Source organism: Bos taurus, chromosome 7 (assembly GCF_002263795.3).
Source record: "Bos taurus isolate L1 Dominette 01449 registration number 42190680 breed Hereford chromosome 7, ARS-UCD2.0, whole genome shotgun sequence".
NCBI lineage: Eukaryota > Metazoa > Chordata > Mammalia > Artiodactyla > Bovidae > Bos > Bos taurus.
In genome coordinates this window covers 4,422,417-4,450,241 of record NC_037334.1, presented here as the reverse complement: position 1 = coordinate 4,450,241, position 27,825 = coordinate 4,422,417, and the positions used below count along the sequence as shown (strand labels likewise).

The window sequence follows — 27,825 nt, the reverse complement described above, 5'->3', positions numbered from 1 at the left end:
CTGACATGTGTTCGGTTGTTTGCGAACCTGCCACTCCACGGCAGCTTGCCTGGCCGGGGCCTCGTTTTCCCGGCGCGTTTTACATCAAGCAGAGCCGCCACCCGGCCCCTGGCACACATGGAGCCCGCCCCCTCCCCCTGCCTGCCCAGCCCAGCCTGCAGTCAGGACGAGGAGGAAGAGGGAGGCCCCTCTTTCTCCTTCCACGTTTGCTAAAGTCGTTTCCTGGGCGTGGGAGGTGGGCAGGCTGGGGTCCTTCCTCGCAGCACACCTCTGGGGTCAGCCAGCCCCGCACAGAGGGCTTGCATGCTGCCGGGCCAGGCTCCCGCCACCTGGCCTGCCCTCCCCTGGCAGCTCTCCCTGCCCACGCTTGGCCTCCCTGCCAGCTGGCCCCACTTCTTTTCCCAAAGGTGATCCAGGTTGTCTGAAGGAATTCGGCAGCAAGGCTTCCCTCGGCCCAGCCGGTGTCTCAGGGGTGGTGCCTGCCCGCCTGTGAGGCCTGGAGCTCACTGCAGCCAGGCAGAGGATTAAAAACCTCCCTTGTGTTCAGCACAGACGTTAGAGGCGGGCAGCCTAACCGCCCAGTGTGTTTTGGCTGGCCTCCGACTGTGTGTGATGCTTTGAATGGACATTCAAACACGCATGTAAAAACCTGGATTTCAGTCCTCACTGGAAGAATCAGGCCCAGTGTGGTGGGCCAAGGTCCTCCACCTCAGAGGGACTCGAGCTCTCCAGTTGGCGGCAGGCCTCTCCTGGCCTTGTCTCTCTCCAGCCTACTCACCCCTGGCATCTGCCTCTCGTGCTTATCAGTTCCCGACATCCACGCCTGCTGTGGGCGGCAAGCATCCCTTGGCCTGCTGGACGAGTGGAGCACTGGATGCTCAGAGAAGACAAGGGAGCAGTGCAGGGTCCCGACTCCAGGGTGCCCTCAGCGGGCGTCTTCCAGACGCCACCCACCTAGGCCTCTGTCGACGGCTCCCTTGACTTTGCTGTGTTTGCAGCAGCCGGATTCTGGGTCCAGGGTCTGTGTGGAAACTGGCCCTCAGGGGCTTTGCTGCAGTGTCAGCCCCCGCCCCCCACCTCAGTGTCCAGCTGAGTGGAGCCGCCAGGGCATCTGAGAGGGAAGTGCAGGCATGACTGGGCTCGCCCAGCACCGATGACACGGCCCCAGCAAATAGCTGCCTCAGGGTGGAGGGAAGGCTGCCTGTCATCTCCCTTCCGGAGTGTGTGCAGGCTGTACCCTCGTCCACCCTTGAACTTGCCACCTCATCCGCTGGAATAAAGTTGATCTGGTGCCCTCCACAGGCTGGGCCCAGCTCCCCTGGTGAGTCAGGCAACTTCACCTGGCCTTGACTGCAAGCCAGACTCTCTTCCAAGCCTGCTCAGCACCTCACTGGGGCCTCACGGTGAACTGGAAGGGACAAGGAAACCAAGTCGGGGGGCATCAAGCCTGGCCCCCAGGGCACCCCTCCTGCTCCCAGCATCAGGGGGCCTGTGCTTTCCTGGCCCTGTACCCCAAGATCAGCCAGCAGGCCTCAACTGCTGCCACACTGAACCTGATCTCTCTTGGCTCCTTCACAACAGACACATCAGGGATCAGCTTGCTGGGGGAGGAGGCCAGGGTGAGGGAAGGAAGGGGCGACCTGGAGCGCCCCAGCAGGAGCTCCGGCAGGAAGAAGATGAAGTAACTGAGTTTCCAGTTCGGTCACTAGTGGGGTTGGTGCTGCAGTGTGGCAAGTGCATGGGAGGCGGCGGCGAAGGTTGTGGATGTGCCCCTGGCTGGGAGGGGCCAAGAGGAGAGCTAGCCGAAGGAGCAGTCCTGGGGAGGGATGAGGGTGAGGGGAACGATGAGGTTCAGGAAGAAACTGCAGCATCAGGCAAGACCAACTTGGTTTTGGAGCTAATCAAATGCAAGCTATTTTAGGCAAAAAGAAAAAGGAGGGGATTCATTGTCTCCTGAAACCAGGAAGTGCCAGCATGGCTGCCTCTGGGGCTCAGGTGCTATTTCTGCCCCTCAGCTCCCTTGTGGTTACCCCTCACACAACTCTGAACCTTCCTTCTTGGAATTCCATCAAAATCCCCTGGGCAGGATCTCATTTGGCCAGCCTGGTCAGGTGTCCATCCAGGGGACAATAGTGTGGTAGCCCAGAGTGGGGGAAGTGCTGATTGGCTGGGCCTATGGGACACGCCCCTTCCGGGGGGATGGCAGGATCACTGGGGAGCATGTTGGCCAGCACTGGAGGTGGGAGCCCCTGCAGCGCTGGGGGAGCCTCCCGTCAGGGTACTAGGGCCTCAGAGGGGGCTCCCCGGGTTTGGCGATCAGGATGTGCCTGCTGGTACCTGTGAATGAATGGGCTGTCCTCGGCAGTGACCCTTCATGTGTGAGTGCCTCCTGCCCTGGTCCCAGTGGCTGGCGTCACATCCACCCTCTCCCTTTCAGGGATGAGCACGCCCGGCTCCTCACCGCAGCACCGGCCGGCCGGCGTCAGCCCACTGTCGCTGAGCACAGAGGCGAGGCGGCAGCAGGCCCAGCAGGTGTCGCCCACCCTGTCCCCGTTGTCTCCCATCACTCAGGTGCGAGGGCTCAGTGGGGCAGGGGAGGTGGGCCCGAGTGTGCCTCTCTGGGAGGCCTTATGCTCCTCCCAGGGAGCAGAATTCTAAAAAGCTTCCTTTTTTTGTTTTTGTTTTTGTTTTGTTTTTTTGTGGTCAAATTCTCAAAGACATGGGGACTGTAGAAATCAAGTGGCCTGGAGTCCCCTGGGTCCATCTCGGCTGATAGATTGTGCCCGTGTGACTGGCCGTTCTTCAGTATGCTAGTCTCTTCTTTAGGATCTCATTGGCATGTCCCAACTCTCAAAATACAGTATTGAGAGTCTTTTTCTGTTAAAAGAAAACCTGGTAAAATACTTTACCAGGTTTCCTTCACCTGCTTCTTTGGTAGATTGTGTCTAGGAATTGGTCCGTTTCATCAAGGTTGTCCCCTGTGCTGGCACACAGCTGTTCATAGGCAGTGGCTGTGCGTTAAGTCACTCAGTCGTGTCCGACTCTTTGCGACCCCATGGACTGCAGCCCACCAGGCTCCTCTGTCTGTGGGATTCTCCAGGGAAGAATACTGGAGTAGGGTGCCATTTCCCTTCTCCAGGGGATCTTCCTGACCCAGGGATTGAACCCTTATCTCTTGAGTCTCCTGCAATGGCAGGCAGATTCTTTACTTACTAGCACCACTTGGGAAGCTCGTTTGTAGGCGGTGTGTGTGAAACTCGCTCAGTCGTGTCTGACTCTGCGACCCCATGGGGCTATACAGTCCATGGAATTCTCCAGGCCAGAATACTGGAGTGGGTAGCCTATCCCTTTGCCAGCTGATCTTCCCATTGCAGGAATTGAACCGGAGTCTCCTGCATTGCAGTTGGATTCTTTACCAACTGAGCTATCAGGGAAGCCCACTCTTTCATAATCCTTTTAATTTCTGTAAAGTTACATTCCCCCTTTCCTTTTTGATTTCCACAGTTGGAATCTAATCTTTTTTTACTTAGCCCAGGCTCCTGGAATACATTAGGAAGTATTCTCTCCTCTTGTGTTTTTTGAAGAGTTTGAGAAGCATCTGTGTTACTTCTTGGAATGTTTGGTAGAATTCAGCGTAGGTGCCACAGTCTCGACGGATCTGCATTAGAAAGCTTGTGGTGCCTGATCTGACGTCTCCCTTGATACCAATCTGCTCAGACTTCCTTTTCCAGATTCTTGGGTCCGTTTTGGTAGTTTGTGCGCTCTGAGGAGTTTGTCCCTGTTGACTGTTTTATAATCCCTAGTAGATAACGTTTGTTTGTTTGTTTTTTAACATGACCTTGTTGATCTTATCCACCTAAGATGAAATTTAACAATAGTTCTGTTAATACATCTTCCCATGCCTGGCCTGGGCCCTTTTCCCCCACCAGGTTAAGAACCTCTTATCCAGTTCTTGTTCAGATCAGGAGCCAGAGCCGTGGATGGTTCCTGATGCCACTGCCTTCGGTCTCTCCATCTGGGGGACCCCAGCCTCGTCTCCCTTCCCCGCCACGCGCCACCCCTGAGGCCTGCCTTCTTCTTTTGAAAACTCCTCTCTGTTCACAAACTGCCTACTGGCTAATGAGAGGCCAGGCTTTCTGCTTAGTGTTTATATCCTGTAGTTCCCGGATGCTTCCAGTCTCCCTCAGAAGGCAGGAGCCCTTGGCTGCCTGGGGAGCTGCCCGTGTAGATGGAACTTCCCTCTGGTTGTTTTCCTCTTTCCAACTCTTAAGAGCCCAGAGCTGGTCATTGCCCAGTGACCACGCCAGTGCCTTCCTCACCAGCCTCCCCTTGGCTGCAGGTGGTGAGGGTGTTCCTGCCCCTTACAGGACTCCACAGGGGCTAGGTGCTGGCTCCCCACTGAGCTCCCCGAGTGTACGCCCCATGCCTGCCTACAGCGAGGAAGCTCCAGCTCAAAGGGGCAGAGGAGGAGAGGATTCTAAGTCTGCAGATATGGAAACTGGTGCCCCCTATTGGCATGCGGGGAGAAAACCTCGCTGGGGGCAGGCCCACCGAGCTGCAGCCCCGTCCTCTGTGGGCCCTGGGGGAGGCCTTCCCGCTCAGCCTTTGCTGTCCCAGTCCAGGGTCGGGACACCCTCTGGTCTGTCCATCATTTCGCTGCCACGCACACCAGGCCGTGGGGGCCCCCACCTCTGAGCGTGCCTCCTGCCTGACGCCCTCCTCTCCCTCCAGGCCGTGGCCATGGACGCCCTGACTCTGGAGCAGCAGCTGCCCTACGCCTTCTTCACCCAGGCGGGCTCTCAGCAGCCGCCGCCGCCCCAGCCTCAGCCCCCGCCGCCCCCGCCGCCGGCCTCCCAGCAGCAGCCGCCCCCGCAGCCCCCGCAGGTGCCTGTCGGCCTCCCCCAGGGCGGCTCCCTGATGCCAAGTGCCAACCTGACACGGGGGCCCCAGCTGCCCCCGCTCGCGGTCACAGTACCGTCCTCTCTCCCCCAGTCCCCCCCAGAGAACGCGGGCCAGCCACCGATGGGGATCGACATTGCCTCGGTAAGGCGGGAAGGGGCCTGGCTTGGGGCAGGGGGGCTTGTGCAGGAGGAACCTGGGGGCTGGGGGGAGCATCAGGGCTCCTGGCTTTATCTGCAGCCACCTCGAGGCTCTGCTTTGAGGCCAGCTTGGCCAGGGGTCGGAGCAGAGGCAAACGCTGTCTGCAGCCAGGGGCTCAGTGAGGAATCCTGCCTGAAGTCCTCAAGCCAAGTTTGTCCTCCCCACAGAGATGGGGAAACTGATTCATGAGCAGGGTCAGGTGCCCCAGACTTCACGCAGCATGGGCCACCTGTGTCCCTCTCCCATGGGCCTGGATCCCCCCCTCAGCCCTTCCCACCCAAGGCTTCCTCAGAGGTGGGGAGCACCCAGCTCGCAGGAGCTAGGGAATGGACTTCCAGGAGCCAGAGTGATGGAGATGACCTAGGAGGAACAGAAGGGGTGAAACCAGTTCTGCGGTTCTTAGCGCATAGTGCTCTGGGCCCAGGGCCTGCAGCTCAGCCCGTGGGACCCTCTTGCCTGGGACCAGGCTCGGTAACAAATGCTAGCTTTGGGGGCGGTTTGATGGCACCTGCAAACCTTCCTGTCCAGACTTTTATCCAGGTTGCCCTGGTGGGAAGGGAGTGGTCACAGCTACCTTTGGCCATATTCAGAGAAACAGACGCATGCTGGGGGCCCAGCCAGCCCTCCCTGCTCACTTGGCCCATGGCCACCAGCCCCAGGGTACGTGTCATCAGAACACCGTGTGTTCTGTAAAGAACAAGCCCTCCTGGGCCGGACAGGGCCGGCAGGTCCCCGAACAGGGGGCGGCTCACATGTCCAAGCCGCTCTGATCCCTCAGAGGGCAGACCTCAGGGGTCCCCGGGATGGGACTGCACCCAAACCTTGCCTTTGGCAGAGACACAGCAGTTCCAGGGGAGGCTCTGACAGTGGAGCCACCCGGGGCACCCAGTCCCATGACACTCTGCAGTGGCAGAGCCTAGCGCTGGAGCTGGAGGGACAGTGGAGGCACGGGGTGTCCGAGCCAAGCTCTCGGATCAGGGCCCCGTGGTGGGGTAATGCACCCACCACCCCCACGGGAGCTGGCGGTCTCAGGGCTCGGCCTCCAGGGGCAGCCTGTGTGAGCTTCTGCACACCCGCTCAAGCGAGGAGAATGTCCCTCTGGTCATTTTCATCTTCCCAGCCCCGAGAAGACCTGAGCTAGTCACTGCCAAGCGACCATGCTATGTCTCGGACACTCAAGCCTTGCTACCGGAACCTCCTGCCCTATGGGGCTCAACCCCCATTCCAGACTTCTAGGCCACAGAAGAAACGAAGGAGACGTAGTTCTTAGGGGGCCCTGCGCCGGCCAGCTGGGTCTCATTAAACGGCAGGTCAGAGAGGTCAAGCAGCTTGCTGAGAGACACGCGGCAGGGCTGCCCTGGGCAGGACCAGAGCAGGGACTAGATTCAGGTCCTGGCCTAGCGGGTCTTGGCCCCCAGCGTTCTGGTGAGACGCCAAGACCCTTTGTCATTCAAGTGAAGAGGTGACTGCCCTTTAGAAGTCTGTGCATAACCCAGAGGGCTGGTCCCAAGCAACATTGGTGATGGTGACCCCCGGGCACCAGGACCCCTGCTCTGCACCCAATCCTGCCATCGCTCGAGGCCTTCCCTGCCTGAGCGTGTGTGTTGGTGTGTGCATGGCTGTGTGTATGTGTGTGTGGGTACTGGTGTGCCTTCGTGTGAGTGCTCTAAACCCGCTGAGTAGAGGCCGACCCCTCTGCCCTTCCGTAGCCCCCCAGGGCAACTCTGCGAGGCTGGGTTCTGGACTCTGACCATGTGCTCCTACCCCTCCCAGACTTGGGTTTGGAGGCCGGGCCCCTTTATGGCCCAAGGCTCAGGTGCCCTCCTACAGATGCCCGGGTATTCTGCTTACCTGAGGGGTGGGGACCTCGCCAGGTGGCTGGGCTGGGAGCGGCCAGGCCCGGGGCCCTGCGAGCGTCCTGACCTGTCTGTCATCGCAGGCACCGGCTCTGCAGCAGTACCGCACTAGCGCCGGCTCCCCAGCCAACCAGTCTCCCACCTCGCCCGTCTCCAATCAAGGCTTCTCCCCCGGGAGCTCCCCGCAAGTAAGGGACGCCGCCCCCATCCTCCCCCCAACTCCAGCCTGGCTGGCGCCCCCAGCGTGGCCCCTGTGCACCTGTACAGCATCTGTGCCTCCTGTCTCACCCCACGCCATCTTGTTCACTCCATCGGGGTGGGGACTGGTGAGGCGCAGCCACCCTACGTGGTGGCCAAGGAGCAGGCACCCTCCCCCTGGAGCCGTCACTTTCCCACAGCACCTCTGGAGTCTGTGCTGAGCCCCTGCTCAGGGTGGCAGGCTCCCCATTCACGTCAGTGGTGTCGGTGCCAGCTTCACCCCAGGGTGCGGCTCAGAGCAGGCTTCCAGCAGCCTGTGCTCTGTCCCTGCCCATGTCTTCCCCGAGACCTCGTGCTTCCAGGCTTCTGCAGGTGGGGGGGTGCTCCCCGCGCTTTGGGGAACAGCTGAGTGACAGCCAGCCTGTGCGGGGGCTCTGCTCCTCAGCGCCCTCCACCCCTCGTGAAGGTGTGTCTCTCACCTCCAGGCCTCCAGCCTGGGAAGCTTCTCTGAGTGGCCTGGCGGCCTGTCCAAGGTCCTCGTCCTCTTCGCATGGATGAAGAGCCCGAGGCTCACCCTCGACAGCAGGCAGGGCTGGAGCGTGTCCGTCAGATTCAGGTTTCCCTTCATACGAGGCAGCGCAGAGGACCCTGGCCCCTGACACACACACACACACACACACACACACACACACACACACGTTCCCGATCCCTGACGCACACACAGAGGTTCCCTCACACACACACACACACACACACACACACACGTTCCCGATCCCTGACGCACACACAGAGGTTCCCTCACACACACACACACACACACAGGTTCCCGATCCCTGACACACACACGTGCACACACAGAGGTTCCCTGACACACTCAGGTTCCCGATCCCTGACGCATACACGCGTACACACAGAGGTTTCCTCACACACACACACACACACACACACACACGTTCCCGATCCCTGACGCACACACAGAGGTTCCCTGACACACACACACACATACACACAGGTTCCTGATCCCTGACACACACACATGCGCACACAGAGGTTCCCTGACACACACACAGCACAGATTCCCAATCCCTGACGCACACATGCACACACACAGGTTCCTTGACACACACACACACAGGTTCCTGATCCCTGACACACACAAAGCACAAGTTCCCTGACACACACAGACAACACAGGTCCCCAGTCCCTGCACATCACAGGTTCCCTGACATATGCAGAGCACAGATCCCCAGTCTCACACATGCACAGACACAGAGGACCCTGATCCTTGACACACACACAGGTTCCTGACCACACGCACACACAGGTTCCCTGACACACACACACAACACAGGTTCCCTGACCACACGCACACACAGGTTCCCTGACATACACACACAACACAGGTCCCTGACCACACGCACACACAGGTTCCCTGACACACAGGTTCCCGATCTGTGACACACGTGCACACACACACACAGCTTCCCTGACACACGCACAGCATAGGTCCCCAGTCTCACACATGCACACACACCTTTGCAGGTTCCTCAGAATCCCCCTTGGTGCTGCTCCCCCTTTGGCTGCATTCTGTTCAGAACCTTCCATCAGAGAGGGGGTTCCCGAAAAGCTGACGTCTGAGCCCAAAGCTTCTTGCCATAGCAGTGAAGCCTCCCCAGGACCCTGCCACCCCATCCCCAAAATGTCACCAAGTCAAGAGACTTCAGGAGTCACTGCAGCGCCCAAGGACGTCTCACCCTCAGCCAGGGCTTTCCTTCCTGGGCAGAGCAGGAGTTGTTCTTTCAGGCAGGGCCGTGGGGGGCATGCCCCGCTCTCCCCGTCTGCCAGGCTCTCAGCGTGCCCCGAGCCAGGCCCTGCATGTCAGGACAGTGGCCTTCCCCTCGGGGGGACCGGAGGCTGTTCTTGAGGCTCACTGACACAAGAGGGCCTTTCGCTCCACCAACCATGGCAACCAGGGGCTGGGACTCTCCCCCGGCTCTGCAGAAGACAGGAAAGGCGCAGTGAGCTCAGGGCGTGCGGAGGGCCAGCCTGGTGTCTGCGCGCTCCCCAGCCATCCTGTGGGCTCTGTGCACTTGTGTCTGGTCTCGTCACGTGAGCTGGAGGGCTGTGGGAATGGGAGACACTGCTCCAGGCAGAAGAAGCCACAGCGGGCAGCCTGCCTGGGCTGGTCTCTTGAGTAACGGCCCTTCTCATGCGTGAGGTGGCAGAGGAAGGTTACAGTGGAGTGGATCTCTCTTGGGAGAGGTTCGCCTGGACCAGAGCGGTCCATCCTGAGCAGAGAGCATGTTGCTGTCTCATCAAACCCGTGTCTGTGTCTGTCTGTCTGTCCATCCATTGTGCGCCGGCGGGGAAGAAGGCTGCCCTTTCAGATGTGAAGATGGCCCTGGGAGGGCTCTGCTTGGGGGCAAACCATGGCAGAAGGCAGACGGGGCTTCCCACTGAAGCTGGATCTCAGAGGATGCGTTCATCAGCCCCCTGGGCCCGGGTCAGCCCCTACCTTCCCGGCCCAGCCAGCATCTCCCCTGGAGGCACGAGGCAGCCGGTTTGCCACGCCTGCCCTCGCATGGATCTGTCTAGCTGCTGCCAGAACCTGAGGCAGCTGGGATTGGGCCCGTTCCATTCCCTCCCTGCTTCCTTCTGCGCAGACCTTTCTGGCAGACCCTTGTGGCAGCTTTACACGGGAAGCTGGGGTCTCCTGTGTGTGCGCTGGGGCTCTCTGGGGCCAAGGCCATGGGCGCAGGGTCAGGTGCCCCGGAGAGACATGCCCCCGGCCTCAGCCGAGGTGGTCACCTGCCGCCTCCAGCAGCCTCGCCACCCCCTTTTCCAAACCTGCAGCTGGCGATTTTTAGGGCAGAGGTGGCCTTTTGCCACGTTAGCTTTTCTCCCTTCTTGCTCCGTTAGCGCTTTTAACTCTTCTGTGGTGTTTAGTGGCCTGTCCGTCCCCAGGAGCCGCCCCGCCTTCCACCTGGCTGGCTGTCCCTTTTCTGTGGTCAGCCCACTAGACACTCAGAGTGGCTGCTGGTTTTGTGACCAACTCTTCTTTGCAGTGGAGGCCTGAGAGTCAAGCTTTGGCAGTTGTCGGAGAACATGGGGACCTTTCTAGAACAGGGCGCTCCAAGGGAGGAGGTCCAGGGTCTGTGGTCTGTGAAGACTGACCTGGATGTGCGCTGGGCTGGGGACTTGCTTTCCCAGGTCTGTTGGCCTGTGCTGTGAGCTGGCCACGCACACAGCTCTGCCTCTGCTCCCCTCTGCGTCCCCCCAGACTCTCCTGCCACCTCGCTGGCAGCATCTCAGGAGTGGGCAGGAGCTCCCTGCTCCTTCTTTGGCATCTCCACTGCTTCTGAGGACCCCCAGCCCCCTGCTCCTTTCCCAGCAGCCCCATCCCTCTGCCCTAGCTGGCGTTGGGCAAACAGGAGTGGGGCTTTCTGGCCTCTCAGCCGTGGGGGCCAGGGGGCAGGGCCTTCTGTGTGCCTGTCTCGTCCTATTCTGTGAAGCCTTCCTGCCCGCGTGTGTGGCCTGCCTCCTGTCCCGTGTCTCCCATGTCTGACAAGGTACTTATCGCATCCTAGACACCCAGAGACCCTCCCGCCCTGCCCCAATCACACACTTTCCTCTGGGCTGTCACATGGGGTTCCTGGACCCTGTGGCCCCTTGGCTTCCATCTGATGAAAATGGGCTCACAGAGAGGAGATGGGATGGCACTTTTAGGGAAGTTGGGGTGCAAAGGCCCCCCAGGATCAGGTGGTGGAAAGGAGCAATCGTCCTGAGGTTAGGCGTGCACCCCTCCATCGCAGGGGGCATGGGCTTTCCCAGGAGCCCTGAGATGGACGGGGTCAGCTTCTCACATTCCGAGCATCATCCAGGAAGTTCCAAAGGCCTCCCCTTTCTCCCAGCCCAGGCCAGCGGTGAAGTCCTGGGGGAAGGGTCTGGGTGCAGCCCGCCTGTGGGCACACCTTCCCACCGCCCCCGACAGCCTCACCCCCTGCCTGGCTTGGGCACAGCACCCCCGACGGCCTCACCCCCTGCCTGGCTCGTGCACACCACCCCCGGCGGCCTCCCCCGCTGCCTGGCTCGGGCACAGCGCCCCCCGACGGCCTCCCCCCTGCCTGGCTCGGGCAGCCCTGACGACAGCGGGCCTCTCTTTTGTCTGCAGCACTCTTCCAGCCTGGGCGGCGTGTTTGGGGACTCATTCTATGAGCAGCAGATGGCGGCCAGGCAGGCCAATGCTTTGTCCCACCAGGTGAGCGGGCGCCCACCGCAGACGCTCGCCAGACCCCGCCCACTCCTCGGCCCGCTCCCCGGGCTGCGGCAGCCCCGGCCCTGGAGGGGGTGGCTTGGCCTGGTCCCCCTGCGTCTGCACCCTTTACGAAGAACGAGGCCACCACAGGGGGAGGAAGGGCAGGCGGTGGACGCTGGTGGGGACGGGCCGTGGCTGTGACAGCAGTGCCCTGGTGTGGGCCGTGCACGTGGGTTTGCCGGGAGGTTGCACTGGCTTTGCGTGGACCCCGGGGTGGAGGGGGTGTGTGCATGGGAAGGGTGGACTGCTACTCAGAGCTGTTCACTCATTTCACCAACCATCCATCCATCCATCTCCACACGCTCGGAAGGGCCGTGTGCTGGCCAGCCCAGGCAGGTTCAGAGACGGGGAGACCCGAAGGCAGGGCGACTTGTGCTTGGCAGCCCCGAGCATGAGTGTGCTGGGCGTCCCGTGGGGCGGGAGGGCCGGGCGGCCACAGGCAGGCCGGCCAGCGTTGGGGGAGCTGGCTCACACCCCCGTGCTTCCTCTCCAGCTGGAGCAGTTCAACATGATGGAGAACGCCATCAGCTCCAGCAGCCTGTACAGCCCAGGTTCGACGCTCAACTACTCCCAGGCGGCCATGATGGGCCTGACGGGCAGCCATGGGAGCCTGCCGGACACGCAGCAGCTTGGCTACCCCAGCCACAGCAGCATCCCCAATATCATCCTCACAGGTGAGGCCCCCCATCAGGGCGTCTTCGGGGCGGGTCCTGACGTCAGTGTCCCCATGGGAGCCTAGAGGGGGATGGAGCCCTGCCTCAGTGCAGACCCGTGGAGGCCAGAGCCCCACCTTGACTCCCTGCGGAGCTTACGGGGTGCAGGCCGGGGTGCACATGCTGAGTCTGGACTCAGTCCAGTGTCCCGGGTGCAGAGTAGGGACGGGACGGAGCCACTCACTCACCTCGCCCTTCACCCCTTGCCCAGCGCGCGCGCCCCAGTAGCTGAACATGCCCAGTGGGATTTGTCCTGTGCAGCCAACAGACACATAAGAGCTCACACATACTGTGTTGGGCATCCCCAAGCAGCCTAAGCACAGTGCCCGGGCACACGCACACACGCGTGCGCACACACACACACTGCTTGGGCACACGCATGCAAACACACAAGTGCCCGGGCACGCGCACACACACGCACACATGCACACAGTTCCTGGGCACGCACGCACACATACACACAGTGCCTGGGCACACGCACACGTGCACACACACACAGTGCCTGGGCACACACACGCACGCACTCACACACACAGTGCCTTTGCACACTCATGAGTGCGTGCACACACACACTGCCCGGGCACACTCATGTGCACGTGCACACACACACACACACACACTGCCCGGGCACACGCACACACGCACACACAGTGCCCTTGCACACTCATGCGCACGTGCACACACACACAGTGCCTGGGCACACTCGTGTGCACGTGCACACACACACACTGCCCGGGCACACACCCATACGCACGTATACACAGTGCCTGGGCACACACACGCGTGCACACACACACATAGTGCCTGGGCACACATGCGTGTACGCGCGCACACACACATGCATGCACGCACACACACAGTGCCCTTGCACACTCAGGAGCACGTGCACACACACACACACTGCCCGGGCACACTCATGTGCACATGCACACACACACACAGTGCCTGGGCACGTGTGCGCACACACACACGTCTCCACCCAGCCATGCTCAGACCTTCCAGTCCTCTCCCCACCCTTTGTCATGCCCCTAAAGGTTCTTGGTATTATCAAAGAAGAAGCAGTTTCCTCATAAGCCAGGGCTGACTTGGGGTTGAGGATGAGACCCTTTCTGCAGTCCCTCTGGCATCTCTAGGATGGGAGGGTTCTCTCTCCAGAGCCCCCCACAGCCTGGACTAGACCCAGGGCCACCTGCCTGGACCCAGGGTCTGCAGGAGATACTCTTGAGTGCAGAAGCCTTGGCCTTGGAGGTTGTATGAGAGGATCAGGCCTCTGATTGTCCAGTAGCCCAGAAAGACCAGAACTTACGTGTTCATTTGCCAGAGTGGGAAACGGAAGTCCATGATCTCACAGGACCCCAGGTTTGAACCTGGGTCTCTGCGGAGAAACCTGGGCTTCCCTCCTGCCCACAGCCAAGTCCCCGATGCACACAGAGCAGACTGCCTGGCAGAGTCGGAGAGGCCCCCTGCTCCCTTCAGGTCACGCTGAAGTTTGTGTCACAAACCTCATCCCGGGCGTCCTGGCCTTGGCACCCCGACATGTGGGCTGGCACCACGCTGTGTACTGTGGGGTGCTGAGCAGCGTCGCCGCATCCCCAGCCTGTACCCCGACACCAGTAGCATTCCCTCCAGGAGTGACAACTGAAAATGTCCCCAGACACTGCAGGTGTCCTTTGCAGCACAGACCACTCAGGCGAGCTTCCTGGTGTGGCCTGAGCGTCGACTGGGGCTGTGGAGGTACAGAGTGGGGGTGCCAGGGGCCAGGGCAAAGCTGAGACTTTTGTGTGTACCCCCCACCCCAGTGACAGGAGAGTCCCCTCCCAGCCTCTCTAAAGAACTGACCAGCACACTGGCCGGGGTTGGTGATGTCAGCTTCGACTCTGACAACCAGTTCCCCCTGGACGAACTCAAGATTGACCCCCTGACCCTGGATGGACTGCACATGCTCAATGACCCAGATATGGTCCTGGCCGACCCGGCCACCGAGGACACCTTCCGGATGGACCGTCTGTGAGCGGGTCGCGTGGCACATGGCCGCCCAGCCCCCGGCTCTGTCACCCCGCCGGCCAGTGGTCCCGATGGCATCACCCCGAGCCTGGGGACAGCGGCGCTCCGTCCCTCGCAAACGGCCAAGCTTGTGATTCTGAGCTTGCAATGCCGCCAAGCGCCCCCTGCCCACCCCGCCCCGGTCGTTCACCTCCCGCGTGAGGCCGCGCGTCGTCGCCCCCGCGGACCCTCCCTGCTCTCTCATCCCCTGTAAGATGCGGAAAGCATGCTGGGCAGGGCTCCCAGCCTCGGTGGGCACCATGCTCTGCAACGGTGGTGGGCTGAGGTACATCTTGCGACTGTTGTCCAGCTCTCACTGCCTTCCTTTGTCCCTGGGCCCCCTACCTGCCCGCACCCCCAGCCCTTGGATAGGTAGCGAGCCAGCCCCACCCTTCCAAAGGGAGAAAGTGCCAGAGAGAGGGGGGCGGACGTGAAGCGAAATAAACACTATTTGGACTGCTGTCTTTTATATTTCTGTGCACACACAGAACGCTAGCATCCATCACATGGAGGTGGGATGCGAACATGTGAACAGCATGGGAAGCAGCTGAGTCTCCTCCAGGGTCCCTGCCTCGCCTGCCCATCCCCCACCCTCCGGCCAGGCCCCTTTGCGGCCACCTGTGCTGTGAAACCCCCACCCCAGCCTGTCGGGGACTCATGTGGAGGCAGATATTTCTGGGGGCGGGGTGCAACTTGTTTCCATCTTTCTTTGTACTGTGGTCACTGTTACTATTATTTAATGAATGGGGTGGGGAGGGGGTGGCCAGGGCATTTTTTGTTGTGTTTCTTTTCGTTTGTTTCTTTTGGTTTGTATTTACATTTTGGTTGTGGATGAGTAACTGACTCCTTCAAGCCAACACTTGCCTGAGAGCATGTTTTTTTTTTTTAACTCTAGAAATCCAATCTTGTAATACTTGTGAGCTAACTGGAAGCAGCCTGCTGCCTGCCCAGGTCTGAGCTGCATCTCCTGTCTTTTTAGTTTTGCTCCGTTATCCCAAACCAGAAGGACGTGAGGTTAGGCTGGACTGGGCGGACACCCCGGTGAAAGCTGGCGGCAGCGGCCGGAAGTGCCTCGCCTCCAGTCCCATAACCGACTTCCGGGAAGGAGCCCCGGCTTGCATTAAGGGTCTCCTGAAGGTGCCAGCCAGTCCTCAGGGCGGGTCCATCCCAGACCCCATGGCTGGCGGCAGCTGCGGCCCCTCTGCTCTGAGGCGCCCCAGTGATGAGCCTGTCCTCAGCAAGCCCGCCCCGAGAACCAGCCAACATTCATCCTCTCCCACCATCTCTTTGGTGGCCGCTCCCGGCAGGGTTGGCTTTGGAGGCAAAGAGCAGTGTGTGTTTCAGAGGCTGGTTTCCAGGTGCTTCTCAAAGTGCCTCAGGAGGCCCAGGTGACCATCTGTCGGGCTCACTGGTGCGCCAGAGGCCGGCCATCAGCCCTCCAGGCCCTGCGAGCGGGCAGCAGGGCAGGCTTCGAATTCTGCTTTGCCCTGGAACCGGAGCCTCTGTTTGGTTCCCTCCAACACCGCATCTTGAGTTCTTACTTGTTTCTCTGCCTGCCAGCCGGGCTGGCCCCTCCTGCCTGGTGCGTTTCCACCTCCATCAGGGTCTCCGGAGCGCCGCCTCGTGTCTGTGGGAGCCAGATCCTAGTGACCGTCCCTCTCTTGTTCCCCAGCTGGGCTGTTAGCACATAGCCAAGTGGCCAGGTGGCCACACCCACGGGGAGCCCCCTGTCCTTTGCCACTTGGCCTCCACCGCTGTTGTCTGGCTGGGGGACACAGTGCCAGTCCATCCAGGTCAGGGACCTGTCCTCTTTGCGTGGCAGGGGCTGGGGGCAAAGAATGGGGACTGTTTTTTGTTTTTTTTTTAAGAAGAACTACATGTACATAGAAGGGTTTGATTACCATTAGACTTGTGTGTAGAACTTTTAAAAAAAATGGCCTTAATAAAATTACAAACAACTTTCCTGGATGCAACTTTCAAACAAGGCACTGGGGACCCCATGAGGGAACCCCGTCAGCCCACACTTCCCATCTGCCCAGCACTGGGTTCTTGGTGCAGGTGGGCAGGGAAGGAGGGGTGTCCAGCCCCGTGGCCCGTTTCTCGCATCCCTTGGCCAGGAGCACAGGTGACTTTGTATTAACACGGCAGCCTCGGCCCATGAGGGGCGTGGGTGCAGAGCTTTCCTGGGGAGGGGACCCAGCCAGAAACCAGCGGCCAGGCATCCTCAAAGGATTCGCTGCCCCCTCCTAGCCCTGGGCAGGCCTTTGCCGGGGGGTCTACAACAGGGGATTTGGGTTTTTTCTTATATATCACTTCTCTACTAAGTATTCTTGAATTGCCAAGACTTTTAGGAACAGGACAGCTTAGGGGAATCAGCCCTTTGACTCGTGATGTGAAAATACTGTGATTCCAGGCAAGCTGCGCCGTGAGGGGTGAGCCGGGGCCCCTGCGTCATGTACATAGATCCACCACCGCGCCCTCACTCGCTGCGGCTAAGCTCCCCTCATCCGTCCCTCGGGAGCACACGCCATGCCTCGGTTTGCCCCCTGTCCTCTGAGCCCCCAGGGTGGGGAGCATGTCCCCCCATGAGGATGAGACCTGGGGTCAGCCTCTTTCTGTGTTCTCCAGAGAGGAGAGTTTGTATCCCTGCCCCACCCTCCGCTCTTCAGCTTCACCCCCTGCAGTGCCCAGGGTGGACTTGGGGGAGGAGAAGGCGGGTCTCTTTGGGGGTCACACCCCGTCACAGGTACCCGTGAGGACATGTGCCGTTACCAGAGGGGAGACAGCAGCACTGCTGGGGTAGACTGCAGCGCCCCCTCCACTTTCCCGGCTCACCTTGCTCCCCCCAGCACTATCCTGGGCAAGAAGGGTGAGGGCCAGCCCCTTGGGGTAGAGGGCCCTGAGACCCCCTCAATGGAAAGCTTAGGAGGCAGGTCTGTTCTTCAGCAAAATTTGGGGACCCACAGCCAGTAGTACCCAGAAGCTTGGCCAGGCTCCCTGCTGGGGACAGGTGCACAGCAGAAGGGACCCTGATTGCATTGGGTCCAGCCCCCACCCCAACCGCGGTCCACAGAGCTCCCTGGGACCAGGCCTGCAAGGCCGGAAGGCAGGGGCAGGTGGGTGTGGAATGCCACCTCTGTGCTAACCTCCAGCCTCTCCACTGGCCTTAGGGCCACCTGCCTGCCTAGCGGGTGTGCACAGGGGCTGGGAGCCCGGCTTTGGGTGCTTGGCTGGCTTTTGTGTACTGTTACCTACTTGTGGATTTTGAGGGCTGAGCCAGCAGAGTTAGGACATCCTAGGTGTGTTGGGCCTGATTGCTTCGGGCGGCCCACCTCTGAGGAGCATGGCTGGCCACGTGGGGCCGTCATGAGGCCCCTGTGTCACATGCGGGTGGGCGAGAGTGGCTGTCCATCTGTCTGTCCATCAGATGCTGGTGAGACCCTTGCATGGAGGGTGAGAGGTCCTGTGTCGTCTGTCCATCCTGCCAGGGTAGCTGTCCACTGTAGGGGCTGCGTGCTGGGTGCGAGCTGGCTGCGGCCTGCTCACGGGAGATGGGGGATGGTGTGAGGCCCGTGGCGGGGCTGGCAGGGCTCCTGAGGCCGGGGCCTGTAGAGTCCCTTCGATCACTGCTCCTTGAGGGGCTTCTGTGGACCCAGAGACCTCCCGGGGGCTGAGTTCTCCTGGGATGCTACACTTCTCCCCAGATCTCCACGCCTGGGCCAACCCTGAGCTAGTTCATAACCAGACATGCTGCCAACCTCCTGCCCCCACTCCAGCTTCTGAGTTTCCTGCATGTCCAAAGAAGGTGTCCCCACCCCAGGGTGCGGGCTAGGGGTGGTGAGGCCTGGTATGGTTGAAAGACCCTCCACCTCCCTTGCCCCCACCCTAGTTGTGACAAAACGGGAGCAACCACCCCCCACCCTCCCTGGGTTCTGAGGGAGCTGTGGTCAGAGGCCCCGGGGTACCCTTGGCGTGGGGTTGGGGCACAGAGGTGCCAGGTCAAGCGTACCTGGTGCTCTTGGGCATGATGCTTCAGGTGAGGGGTCTGTGGCCGCCTGAGCCTGCACCCCGGCCACACGACCTTAAGAGCTACGGGGGGACTGGGTGCCTCCTGCTCTGGGAGGCCTGCCTGGGGTGAGTCAGCAGCCTGGTTTGTTTCTGCCCTGTTCCATTCTCTGTGGGCCCTGGGCCCCCACCCCTGGGGGAGTCTCACGGTGTATGACGGGGTCCCTGGGACGTTCCTTCGTCAGTTTGGCCTGAGCCAGCTCTTTGTGGTTTCCTTCAGCTTTTGGGGGTCCTGGCTGGTGGGGCTCAGGCACCTCTCGTAACCATGGGTGTGCCACAGGCGCCTGGCCACAGACGAATTCTCCCCAGCAGAGGTGGGGTGACCTGCACTCCCAGGCCTGGGCACTGACTGGGGTACCTCTGAAGGCACCCAGGGGCGGGCAAGACTCTTGTGACCAAGGCCTCAGTTCCCTCTTGTCATTAGGAGCTCAGGTCCATGGTATCCGGGTCCCAGGCTCGTCCCAGGCAGGGAAGGAGGCAGGGGCTAGATGTCAGGAGCTGATTCCAGGCAGCTCTCCCTACCTTCTGCCCAACTGACCAGCACCCAGCACCCTGTCCCCAGGAGCCAGACACGTGGGTTGCCCTCCTCTCACAGGGTTGTGGAATCTGGGGGCAGTCGATGCCCAGCCTGTCATTTCTGACCTCCTGCCAACTGGGGACAAGGGGACACAGCTGTGGCACTTGCCACCAGACTTCGGGAGGGAGGGCTTTGGCAGCTGAGGTCCACTGACCCTGCCATGCCCTCCATAGGAAACTGCCCTTCCCCTTCCAGGAGCTGGGCAGTACCACTGATATATGCAAACCCTCCAGGCCCGGCCCCGTCCCACCTGTGTCCCTTTGTCCAGGCTGGCTCTGCCCTCCCCAGCATGCACATTGTGCTGTGGCTGTCCCGTGGGCTGCACGCGTGGGTGCCCACAGTGGGCGGGGGCGGGCGCTCAGGGCGCACTCGGCCAGCCCCTGCCCGTCCTTTCTGGCGTGGGCACTATCGTCTTTGTACCTTTGCATCCTTTGTAATGAAACGTAATAAAAATTCACTGTTTTCGTCTCTGCCTCCTCCCTTTTTTTCCTCCCCTCTTCTCCCGCCTCAAGGATGAGATGTGGGTTTTGCAGGCGCACCAGGTGGAAGTTGCCCAGAGACCACGCACCCATGAACACGGGCACCCAGGCCTGAGCCCCTCACACACACACCGCAGGATCCCAGGCCAGATGCTCCAGGGGCGCGGAGGGGACGAAGCAGCAGGCCTGGGGCCTGCAAACCGAGGCCCGACACTCCTAGTCAGGCTGCTAGGGCCCCAGCCAGTCAGCAGGGAGCCAGTGGCAGTCCCCACCCCCACTGCCTAAGTTTGGGGTCTCTGGGCCAGCCTCCCCTCAGAGACTTGACCCTACCATCTTCCCGAAGCAGAGACCACAGCCAGCCCCTCCGCCACACAGACACACTTTATTTTGTCTTCCCTGAGCCCCTCTCATTCCCCGCCAGGCCGACTGCCTCCTGGGGCCTGGTGCTGATGACTTCCCACGCTGAGGGCAGTTGTGCGGGTGGCTGTCACCTAGTGGCAGGTCCCCAACCCCATCCCTAGGCCTGCAGCAGCCTCTGGGCCTCGTAGTCCTCGGGGATGGTGTCTGTGGAGAGAGGGTGAGCAGGTGAGAGGCGGGTGAGGGTGGGGGGTGCAGACTCCCCGCCTTCCCTGATGAGGGTCCTCTTACCGTTGCAGCGGTAGCGCAGGTTGGCCCAGATGATGTTCTCCTGGGAGAAGCAGAAGACCCCCAGACGACCGCCCCGCATGGTCGTATCCAGGATCACGTTGCTGTCTGCCACCAGCTCTGGGCCCTCGTAGAATCGCACTCTGCAGGGGAGGAGGGGACCGTGACTCGGGGCCCTAGGCCAAGCCCTCCCCTCTCAGAGTGTCAGCACCCTGCCCAGTGAACTAGCTTCTCTTCTCTAGGAGAGGGAACTGTGTGTCTCCCTGCCTGGGCCACACTCAGGGCAGAGGGGGCTCCTGATGTGAGCCTCAGTTCCCCTGTGTGACGACGGATGTGCAGGGCGCGCATACAGTAGATGCTAAACATAGCGCCTAGACTTCCTGGCAGCGCAGAGTGGGGATTGGGAAACGGGGAGTGGGTGAGACCCCACCTTCTGCTATGTATGTGCGGAGTTCAGAACCCCCAGCCCTGGGTCCAGGCCGCCCAACCTGGCCCCGCCCTTCCCGAGTCCAGGCCCGCCCCTGTCCCGCCTCCCCTCTGGCCCCGCCTCCCCTCTGGCCCCGCCTCCCCTCTGGCCCCGCCCAATGAACAGCTCATCTGCCGGACCTGAACCCTCCCCATGTCCTCGGAGGGGTATCATGCCCCAGGGCCAAACAGTTATTTCTGCCTGTATTATTCCTATTTTACAGGCTAGGGGACCAAGGCCCCCCGAAGCAACCCTCTCCCACAAGAGCCAGGAATGAGCAGGGACTCTGGGCCCCTTGGCGGAGGGTGGGTTCCCACCTAATATAGCCCACTTGGGGCCGGTGCTGCAGGAACCAGCGGTAGGATGTCTTGTCCTTCCAGCCCACGTTCCGGGGATCCTTCCACAGCAGCCGCACCTGTGACGCTGTGTCCCCTGTGTGCCACAGTGCGTTCCGAAGCTGCTCCCCAGGGCCTGTGGAGGACTTCACGGCCTACCACATCCAGGAAGAGGGGAGTGGGGTCAGGGACCATACAGGCCACCAAGGCCCCCAGACGGGCAAGGAGCTTTGAGTCACAGAGGAGTGGTGGGGGCCCCTGGTATGCCTGGATGGGAGACCCTCAAGGAAGCCTTGGCCACATGGAGGTTTACAGGTAGGTTATAGGGGGCAGCAGTGGTCGGTAGGATAAACTAGAGTCTAGAGGACTTAGGGAATTTCAGGGTTTCAGTGAAATACTGGGGTCCGGGTGGCGCTAGTAGTAAAGAACCCGCCTGCAATGGAGGAGATGCAAGAGATGGGGGTTCCATCCCTGGGTCTGGAAGATCCCCTGGAGGAGGGCATGGCACCCCACTCCAGTATTCTTGCCTGGAGAATCCTATGACAGAGGAGCCTGGCAGGCTACAGTCCATGGGGTTGCAAAGAGTCGGACATGCCTGAGCGCATCTATTCTAGGGGGTCTGCAGGAGGATTTAGAACCTGAGAGAAAGCTTGGGGCTCTGTGAGGGGGTTTGGGTGCCCACAGGAAGACCAGGGGATCCTGGGGGAATGTTTGAGGGCCTGTGGGAGGAACTGGGAGGATTTCGGTAGAAAGCCTTTGAGGTCCGTAGGATAATGCCGGGGACTGCAAGACTTGTGGGTCTGTGGAAGGGTAGGGGGCCTCAGAGAAGGCACTGAAACCAAGCGCTCAGGAAGGGCCTGGCACCTTGAGCTGGATGCCGGGCTCTGCCACCGCACGGAAGGGGTTCGCCTGCCAGTACGTCTGCTCCATCTGCTTCCACATGACCACATAGAAGCTGGAGCTGTCCTGGTAGCCAAAGATGAAACCAGCGTAGTCGTCATCCGTGGCAGTGTTCACGTGGAACGTGCCTTCGAAATCCACGCCATTGAAGGCCGTGTAACCTGGGGAGAGGAAGGCACGCTAGCCTCTGTCCTACCGGGATCCGGATCCGTCCCTGAACCTTGCCCCTTCGGAGTACAGAATGCCCAAGCCCAGAGTCCAGCCCACCTAACCTGGCTCCGCCTTTCCCGAGTCCAGGCCCGCCCCTGTCCCGCCTCTCCTCCCGCCCCACCCCCCGAGCAGCTCCCTGCATGGCTTGGCCACCCCCGCGTCTCACCCACAGCCAGGCCTGGGTCGCTGTTCATCGTCTGTACGATCTCCATACCCTGGTGAGGTTCAAAGGAAGAAGGGCGTCAGGCCAGAAGGACTGGGCTCCCTGCCCCCAGTTTAGGACCCGCTGTGGTGGTCCTGGGCTCCCCCTACTTCCCGCCTCGTCCCCGCCCCCACCTGGTTGAGCACCACCCAGTTAGGGTCTATCTGTGCGTCGCCCTCAGGGTCCAGCACGACCGTCTGGAAGGCCCGGAAGTCGGTGAGTGTGACCTCAGCGTTCTCCGGACACACATCGATCTTGTCTACCACCTTGTCCGCATCAAAGTCGCCCTGGCACGCGTCACCCACGCCGTCGCCTGAGAGGAGGTGGGAGGCCCCCCCGCAATGATAGAATGAGCTCCAGGCCCCGCCCCAGGCCTGGCCATGCCCATACAAGCTACTGGCCCTGCCCAGGCCACGCCTCCAGCTCGGCTCACAAATGCCACTGCCCCCACCGTGCCCACCCCTAACCTCACCCTGGCCCCATCCCCCACACGGGACCTGCGTCCAGCCTTACGGTCCATGTCTTCCTGGCCCGGGTTGGGCACTAGACGGCAGTTGTCCCTACTGTCGGGGACCCCATCATTGTCGTCATCGTCGTCGCAGGCGTCACCCTGGCCATCGTGGTCTGAGTCCTGCTGGGCACTGTTGGGCACTGTAGGGCAGTTGTCCTTCGAGTCCTGGTGCCCATCCCCATCCCTAGAGTGGGTGGAACAGGGACAATGAGACCCCAGAAAGCCGGGTCAGGTGCTGCCCACCCTGGGTCCCCACCTCAGCCCCAGATGGCCTGCTTACTGGTCTTGGTCGCTGTCACAAGCATCTCCCACGAAGTCGTGGTCCACATCCCTCTGGGGGCCAGAGGAGGGGGAGGATACAGACGTTCATAATCATGGCAGAAGAATTCAGAAGCCTCTTTCCCACCCCCAGTTCCAGAGCCAAGATCCTCCTGTGCCCAAGCAACAACCCCCACCCCCGCCCCGACCCCAAGTTGTTCAGACTGGGCTGGAGTCTTGTTAACCAGTCTGGGACTCACCTGGGGGTCTGCCCCAGCTGGAGTCTGGCCTACACTCACCTGGTCTGCGTTGCTCTTCTGAGGACAGTTGTCACAGGCATCTCCTACACCATCACCATCAGTGTCTTTCTGATCTGAGTTGGGCACCTTGGGGCAGTTGTCCACCGGATTGCGGATCCCTGTGAGAAGCAGGGGAACAGAACCGGATCCCCAGATGGGGCCGGGGTTAGGCTGACTTCAGCAGAGCAGGTGCAGACCTGGGATTAGTCTGGGACAGAGTCCCCACTCCACCTTTGGCTGGCTCCCAATAACTACAAAGTTAAACCAAGTATTCGTGCCCAGTGCCCAGCCTCCTAGAGACTAAATGGAGCGGTGCAGGGACTGGCTCAGTATGTGCACCACCTTGAGTCTCTCCTGGCTGTAAAAATGGTACCTCCTCCATGGGGCCCTGTCCCCCATGCTCACGGCTCTGTCCTCTTTCCCCTGCAGCATCTAACGCACGGTCCCCCTTTCCCTCCTCCAGAAGGTCTTCCCTCTTTCCCTCGGCATCCCAGCTTGCATTTCTGCCCACGGAGCAGGATCAGCGGTCCATGGCGCCCTAGGCAAGCTCACCCGCTCCCCGGCTTCCAGAAGAGGCTGAGCCCCGCCTCCAGCCAAACCCCACCCCTTGGTGCCCGCCCTTTCCTCTCCTCTCCTCCCCTGCCCAGAACTTACGGTCGCCGTCTATGTCGTCGTCGCAGGCGTCGCCTCGGCCGTCCTTATCTGTGTCCTTCTGGTCGTCGTTCTTCTGGGACCGACAGTTGTCGCACGCATCGCCCCACTTGTCGCCATCCGTATTTCGCTGGTCTGGGTTCCGCACGAGCGGGCAGTTGTCCTAGAGGTGAGGGCCGGTTAGGGGATAGGCAGTCCTAGAGAGTCAAAAGTCACTCCCCAGACTGTCCAGCTCCGAGGCCCCGCCTCCTCTGCATGGAACCCTCCCCCCTAGTCCTTTGGGACCCCGAGATCAGCCTCTGAGGCCACACCAGTCACCCGGAGACACGCCCCCCACCCGGTCTCGCCCAGGCCCCACTTTTGCCCCACCTTCTCATTGAGGACGCCGTCCCCGTCGGCGTCCGGGTCGCAGGCGTCTCCGATGCCGTCCTGGTCCACATCCTCCTGCCCTGAGTTGGGCACCGTCACGCAGTTGTCCTAGGGGTGGGCGCTGCGGGCATTAGGGGCGTGGCCAGTAGGCCCGCCCACCCTCTACCAGGCCACGCCCTCCGCACCCCCCCTACCTTTCTGCACTGGCGCTCAGAGCAGCGTAGCTTCTCGTCCGGAAAGCCGTCTAAGTCTGTGTCGCGGCCGCAGATGAGCCCATTGCCAGCCCAGCCGACGGCGCACTGCGGGTGGGGTAGTAAGTGGGTGCTCTAGCGTGGCCCTACACCCGCACCCTCATCCCATTCCACTCCTGGCCCGCTCGCACTCACCACGCAAGATCGCGACCCATCACGCTCTAGGACGCAGTCGGCCTTCTCGTGGCACGGGCTGGGCGTGCCGTCAGGGCAGAAGCGCTGTGGCCGCCGACGGCAGCCTGATGCCTGGTCGCCCACGAAGCCGGGCTGGCAAGGGCCACACTGGAAGGAGCCCTGAGCCCAGGCCACAGGAGGTCAGCCCCCGCCGCCTGACACCTCCGCCCCACCCTCCATCTCTCAATCCTTCCTTCTCCTCCCAGGCCTTACCACGGTATTGACGCATACAGAGTTGGGGACGCAGTTATGCTGCCCGGTCTCACACTCGTTAATGTCCGTACAAACCTGAGTGGGAGAGAGCGCACTGGTCAACGCTCCAGGCAGATACCCCCAGACCCGATTCAAGAATCCTCTGAATCCTACCTCTTCCCTGCACCTTGCCTCTAGTCCCGACCATCCCTGATGGGAAACCCTTAACTTCTTCTTCCCCAGACTCCTGTCCCCATCTGTTGCACCTGGAGCCAAGCAGGCTGCAAGGCTGGAGTTTACTTAACAAAATGCCGCCCACCCCGAAATGCTCCTCCCGGCTCTCCAACCCCCGATGGCCCTCACCTGCTTGTTGGCCTTGGCGAAGGCCAGCCCCACGCCCTCATGGGTGGGGCCGCTGAACCCAGGTGGGCAAGCCTCGCAGCGGAAGCCCGGACTGGTATTGATGCAGCGAACGCGAGGGAAGCAAGGATGGGCAGTGCACTGGAGGAGGAAGGGCCGGGGAGGATCAGAGGATGAGGAGCTGGGCCTCCCAGAAAGAGGCGCCTTAGGGCTTATTGAACTTGTAAAGTTCAAGGGCCATCAGCTAGCTATAGGAGGGAGGGGGTGCCATGTGGGGCAGAGGCTATTGTCCCAGAGGTCACACACGGCTTTGCCTTGATGTGGGAAAGGGCAAGACCAGGCGAGGAGAAGGGCCTGCCTGGAGTGGGGCTGTTTCTGGGACCCGGTGGGCTGGATGCTCATGGACGGGGGAAGAAATTTTGAGGGCGGGCGTCTCCAGCGGAGCGGGGAAGTGGTCGTCGGGGCGTGCGTGCCCGTCGGTGAGGAGGTTGCCTGGGCGGGGGAGCCCCGGTGGTGGAAGGGTCGCTGGGGTCGGCGACCCCGGGCGGTGGTGAGTGGGGTCGTTGAGGGGGACCACTCCCGGCGGTAGGGGAGTCGTCGGGGCTGACGTCACTGGCTATGGAGGAGGTCGTCAGGGTGGGCGTCCTAGGTGGAGAGGGGCGTGGTAGGGGTGACTGTCCGCCGGCGGTGGGGAGGTCGTCAGGACGTGCGCCCCCGGAGGTGAGGGGGTCCTCTCCCGGAGGACCCCCAGCGGACGAGGAGGTCGTCGGGGCGGGGCGGTGGGGAGTTGTGGGGCAAGCGTTGGGGGTTCGTCGGGGCGGTGGTGGCAGACGCACCTCGTTGACGTCGGCGCAGTGCGAGCCGTTGCCTGTGAAACCTTCGGGGCAGGGTCCGCAGCGCGCGCCGTTGGCTGTCTCGGTACAAGCCACTCCGGGGAAGCAGAAGCCGGGCGAACACTGGCTTAGCGGCCGTACCGTCAGTTTGGGGGTTCGCGCGGGTTGCATCCCTGCAGGGAGTGGGGCGCGAGTGGTTAAGGCCACGCCCAGGGGTGGAGCCTATCGAGACAGAGCTCCCATCCTGGCTGTTCTGCGACCCCGCCCCGTACTGAGTGCTCCGCTCTCCAGGTCTCTGCAGACTCTGGATCTCTGCGCCCGACCGTTTTTTTTCGCTTCTCCCTCCGCGACTCCACCTCCCAGCGTCTCTCGCAAGGTTTCTGGCTCTTTTGGGGGTCTCCCCCTCCCACAGTCTCTCTGTCTCCTTTCTGTTCCTCTCTCTCCATCTTTCATCCAATCTCTCCATCTCTGTCAACCTCTGTCTTCTTCTCTGTCTCTTTTGCTCCCGGTCTGTCCTCTGCTCTCTGGATATGTTTCTGTCTCCCCATCTCTTCTCGCTCCCCGGCCACCCCGTCTCCGTCGCCCCGGCTGCGCTCACCGCACGCGTCACACTCCATCACCGTGTTTTTCAGGAACGTAATCTCCTTGACCTTTGGTGCAAGGGAGATGGGGTGTGGTCAGCGGGGCTCCATCATTCTCCTCCCTCGCCGGTCTCCCCTCTCCCTCTCTCAGACTCCTTCCCCATGGCACCACCGTCGTGGACCCTCTCCCCACGGACTCCCTACCCCCAGATCCGCACTCTCCCAGCCCCTTCTCCTCCTTCTCTGGGATTTCCTTCTCCCCTCAAGGATCCGTACCCTCTCCCGTAGAACGCCTCATCCTTGGGACCCCCCCCCCCGCCCCGCCTCCTCTCCCTCTTCCTTTCCATAAACCCGGCCCCTCTTCACCTCCATCAGGACCAACTTCTCCGGTCCCTTCCCACTCCCCCACCCTCCCCTGCCTCCGAGACCCACTTCCCCTCTTCCAAGTCTCTGTCTTCTCCCCTGCACCCCCAACCCCCCAACCCCGGCCGGCACCTGCTGCCGCAGTAGGTCCCGTACGTCCTGCAGGGCCGCGTTGGTCTCCTGGAGTTCGCGTAGCATCTGCGGGCCCAGGTCCCCACCTGCGCTGACAGGGGGCGCTGGTGGGGCGTCGGGAACCGGCGACCCCCATCACCACTCCTCACCCCGCCGCCGCAGGGATCCCTGACGCCCACCCAATTACTTGAGCTTCTGCCCCACTTTCTGCTGTCTCCACCCGGCACGCCCCGGTGAACTTTCCCCGAACATCAAGGAGCCGCGCGCGACCCTAGGCCTCCCGTGAGTCCTGTCCCTCTGGGGGTCAGAGGCACGGCGTGGGGGAGGAGCGGCTTACCCAGCGGCATCTGCCCCTGGCCTGATGCCCCGAGGGCAGCCAGCGTGAGCAAGAGAACGCGGGCGGCGGCGAGAACCATGACGGCGGCGGGGAGCTGGACGGCGGCTCGCTCTCTGCCGCCCACGAGGGCCGAGCGGCCTATTTATCCCGGCGGCGCGGCCGGCCAGGGGGACGGCCCACCGCGGCCCTGCCCAGCGTCCAGCCACAAGGTAAACAGACGGCGCTGGCCTCCACGTTCAAGGCCCCGCCCAGCGCTGCTGAACCCGGATCGGGCGAGGAAACTGAGTCAGCGGGGGCTTGGGCTGAGGTTGGTGGGGCGGGGAATCAGTCAGGACCGCCCTCCAGCCCTTTCATTCACTTGTTTGAGAGACGGCTGCGTGCCAAGCCTCCACCATAGCTGGAACCGAAGC

General features: G+C 61.6%; 2 protein-coding genes across 5 annotated transcripts in view; one reads left to right on the top strand and one right to left on the bottom strand.

Annotated features, from left to right (window-relative positions):
• The window catches only part of CRTC1 (CREB regulated transcription coactivator 1), an 85,150-nt gene extending 65,813 nt beyond the window's left edge, over nucleotides 1-19,337 (top strand). For 2 of the 3 annotated variants that reach the window (XM_005208444.5, XM_005208443.5), the window contains 6 exons: nucleotides 2,438-2,571; nucleotides 4,732-5,043; nucleotides 7,040-7,144; nucleotides 11,326-11,412; nucleotides 11,963-12,143; nucleotides 13,982-16,184. In XM_005208444.5, coding sequence (XP_005208501.1) covers nucleotides 2,438-2,571; nucleotides 4,732-5,043; nucleotides 7,040-7,144; nucleotides 11,326-11,412; nucleotides 11,963-12,143; nucleotides 13,982-14,193 — 1,031 coding nt within the window. In that variant the 3' untranslated portion in view covers nucleotides 14,194-16,184. 3 annotated transcript variants of the gene reach the window in all.
• Nucleotides 19,338-19,700: 363 nt separating this feature from the next.
• On the bottom strand, nucleotides 19,701-27,521 carry COMP (cartilage oligomeric matrix protein). Of its 2 annotated transcripts, NM_001166517.2 has the most exons (19): nucleotides 27,416-27,521; nucleotides 27,079-27,164; nucleotides 26,601-26,652; nucleotides 26,006-26,175; nucleotides 25,173-25,310; nucleotides 24,831-24,905; nucleotides 24,579-24,737; nucleotides 24,387-24,491; nucleotides 24,193-24,300; nucleotides 23,827-23,986; nucleotides 23,173-23,291; nucleotides 22,896-22,948; nucleotides 22,618-22,799; nucleotides 22,239-22,417; nucleotides 22,069-22,117; nucleotides 21,657-21,853; nucleotides 20,775-20,947; nucleotides 19,995-20,134; nucleotides 19,701-19,910 (listed from the first exon to the last, which is right to left on the bottom strand). In NM_001166517.2, exons 1-19 carry the CDS (start codon nucleotides 27,492-27,494, stop codon nucleotides 19,864-19,866), a joined length of 2,271 nt encoding a protein of 756 aa, NP_001159989.2. In that variant the 5' UTR covers nucleotides 27,495-27,521; the 3' UTR covers nucleotides 19,701-19,863. The 2 variants fall into 2 exon arrangements, with proteins under 2 accessions (NP_001159989.2, XP_059743905.1); XM_059887922.1 differs by lacking the exons at nucleotides 26,601-26,652; nucleotides 27,079-27,164; nucleotides 27,416-27,521 and adding an exon at nucleotides 26,479-26,587 and having other exon boundaries at nucleotides 19,710-19,910.
• Between the last annotated feature and the right edge of the window lie 304 nt (nucleotides 27,522-27,825).

Excerpts from the sequence above, each read along its gene's own strand:
- COMP (NM_001166517.2), bottom strand. The coding sequence starts at position 27,494 with ATGGTTCTCGCCGCCGCCCGCGTTCTCTTGCTCACGCTGGCTGCCCTC. Across the intron at positions 26,176-26,600 it reads GATGGAGTGTGACGCGTGCG|GGATGCAACCCGCGCGAACC; the intron begins GTGAGCGCAGCC and ends CACTCCCTGCAG. Across the intron at positions 22,418-22,617 it reads GGGCCAGGAAGACATGGACC|GCGACGGCGTGGGTGACGCG; the intron begins GTAAGGCTGGAC and ends ACCTCCTCTCAG.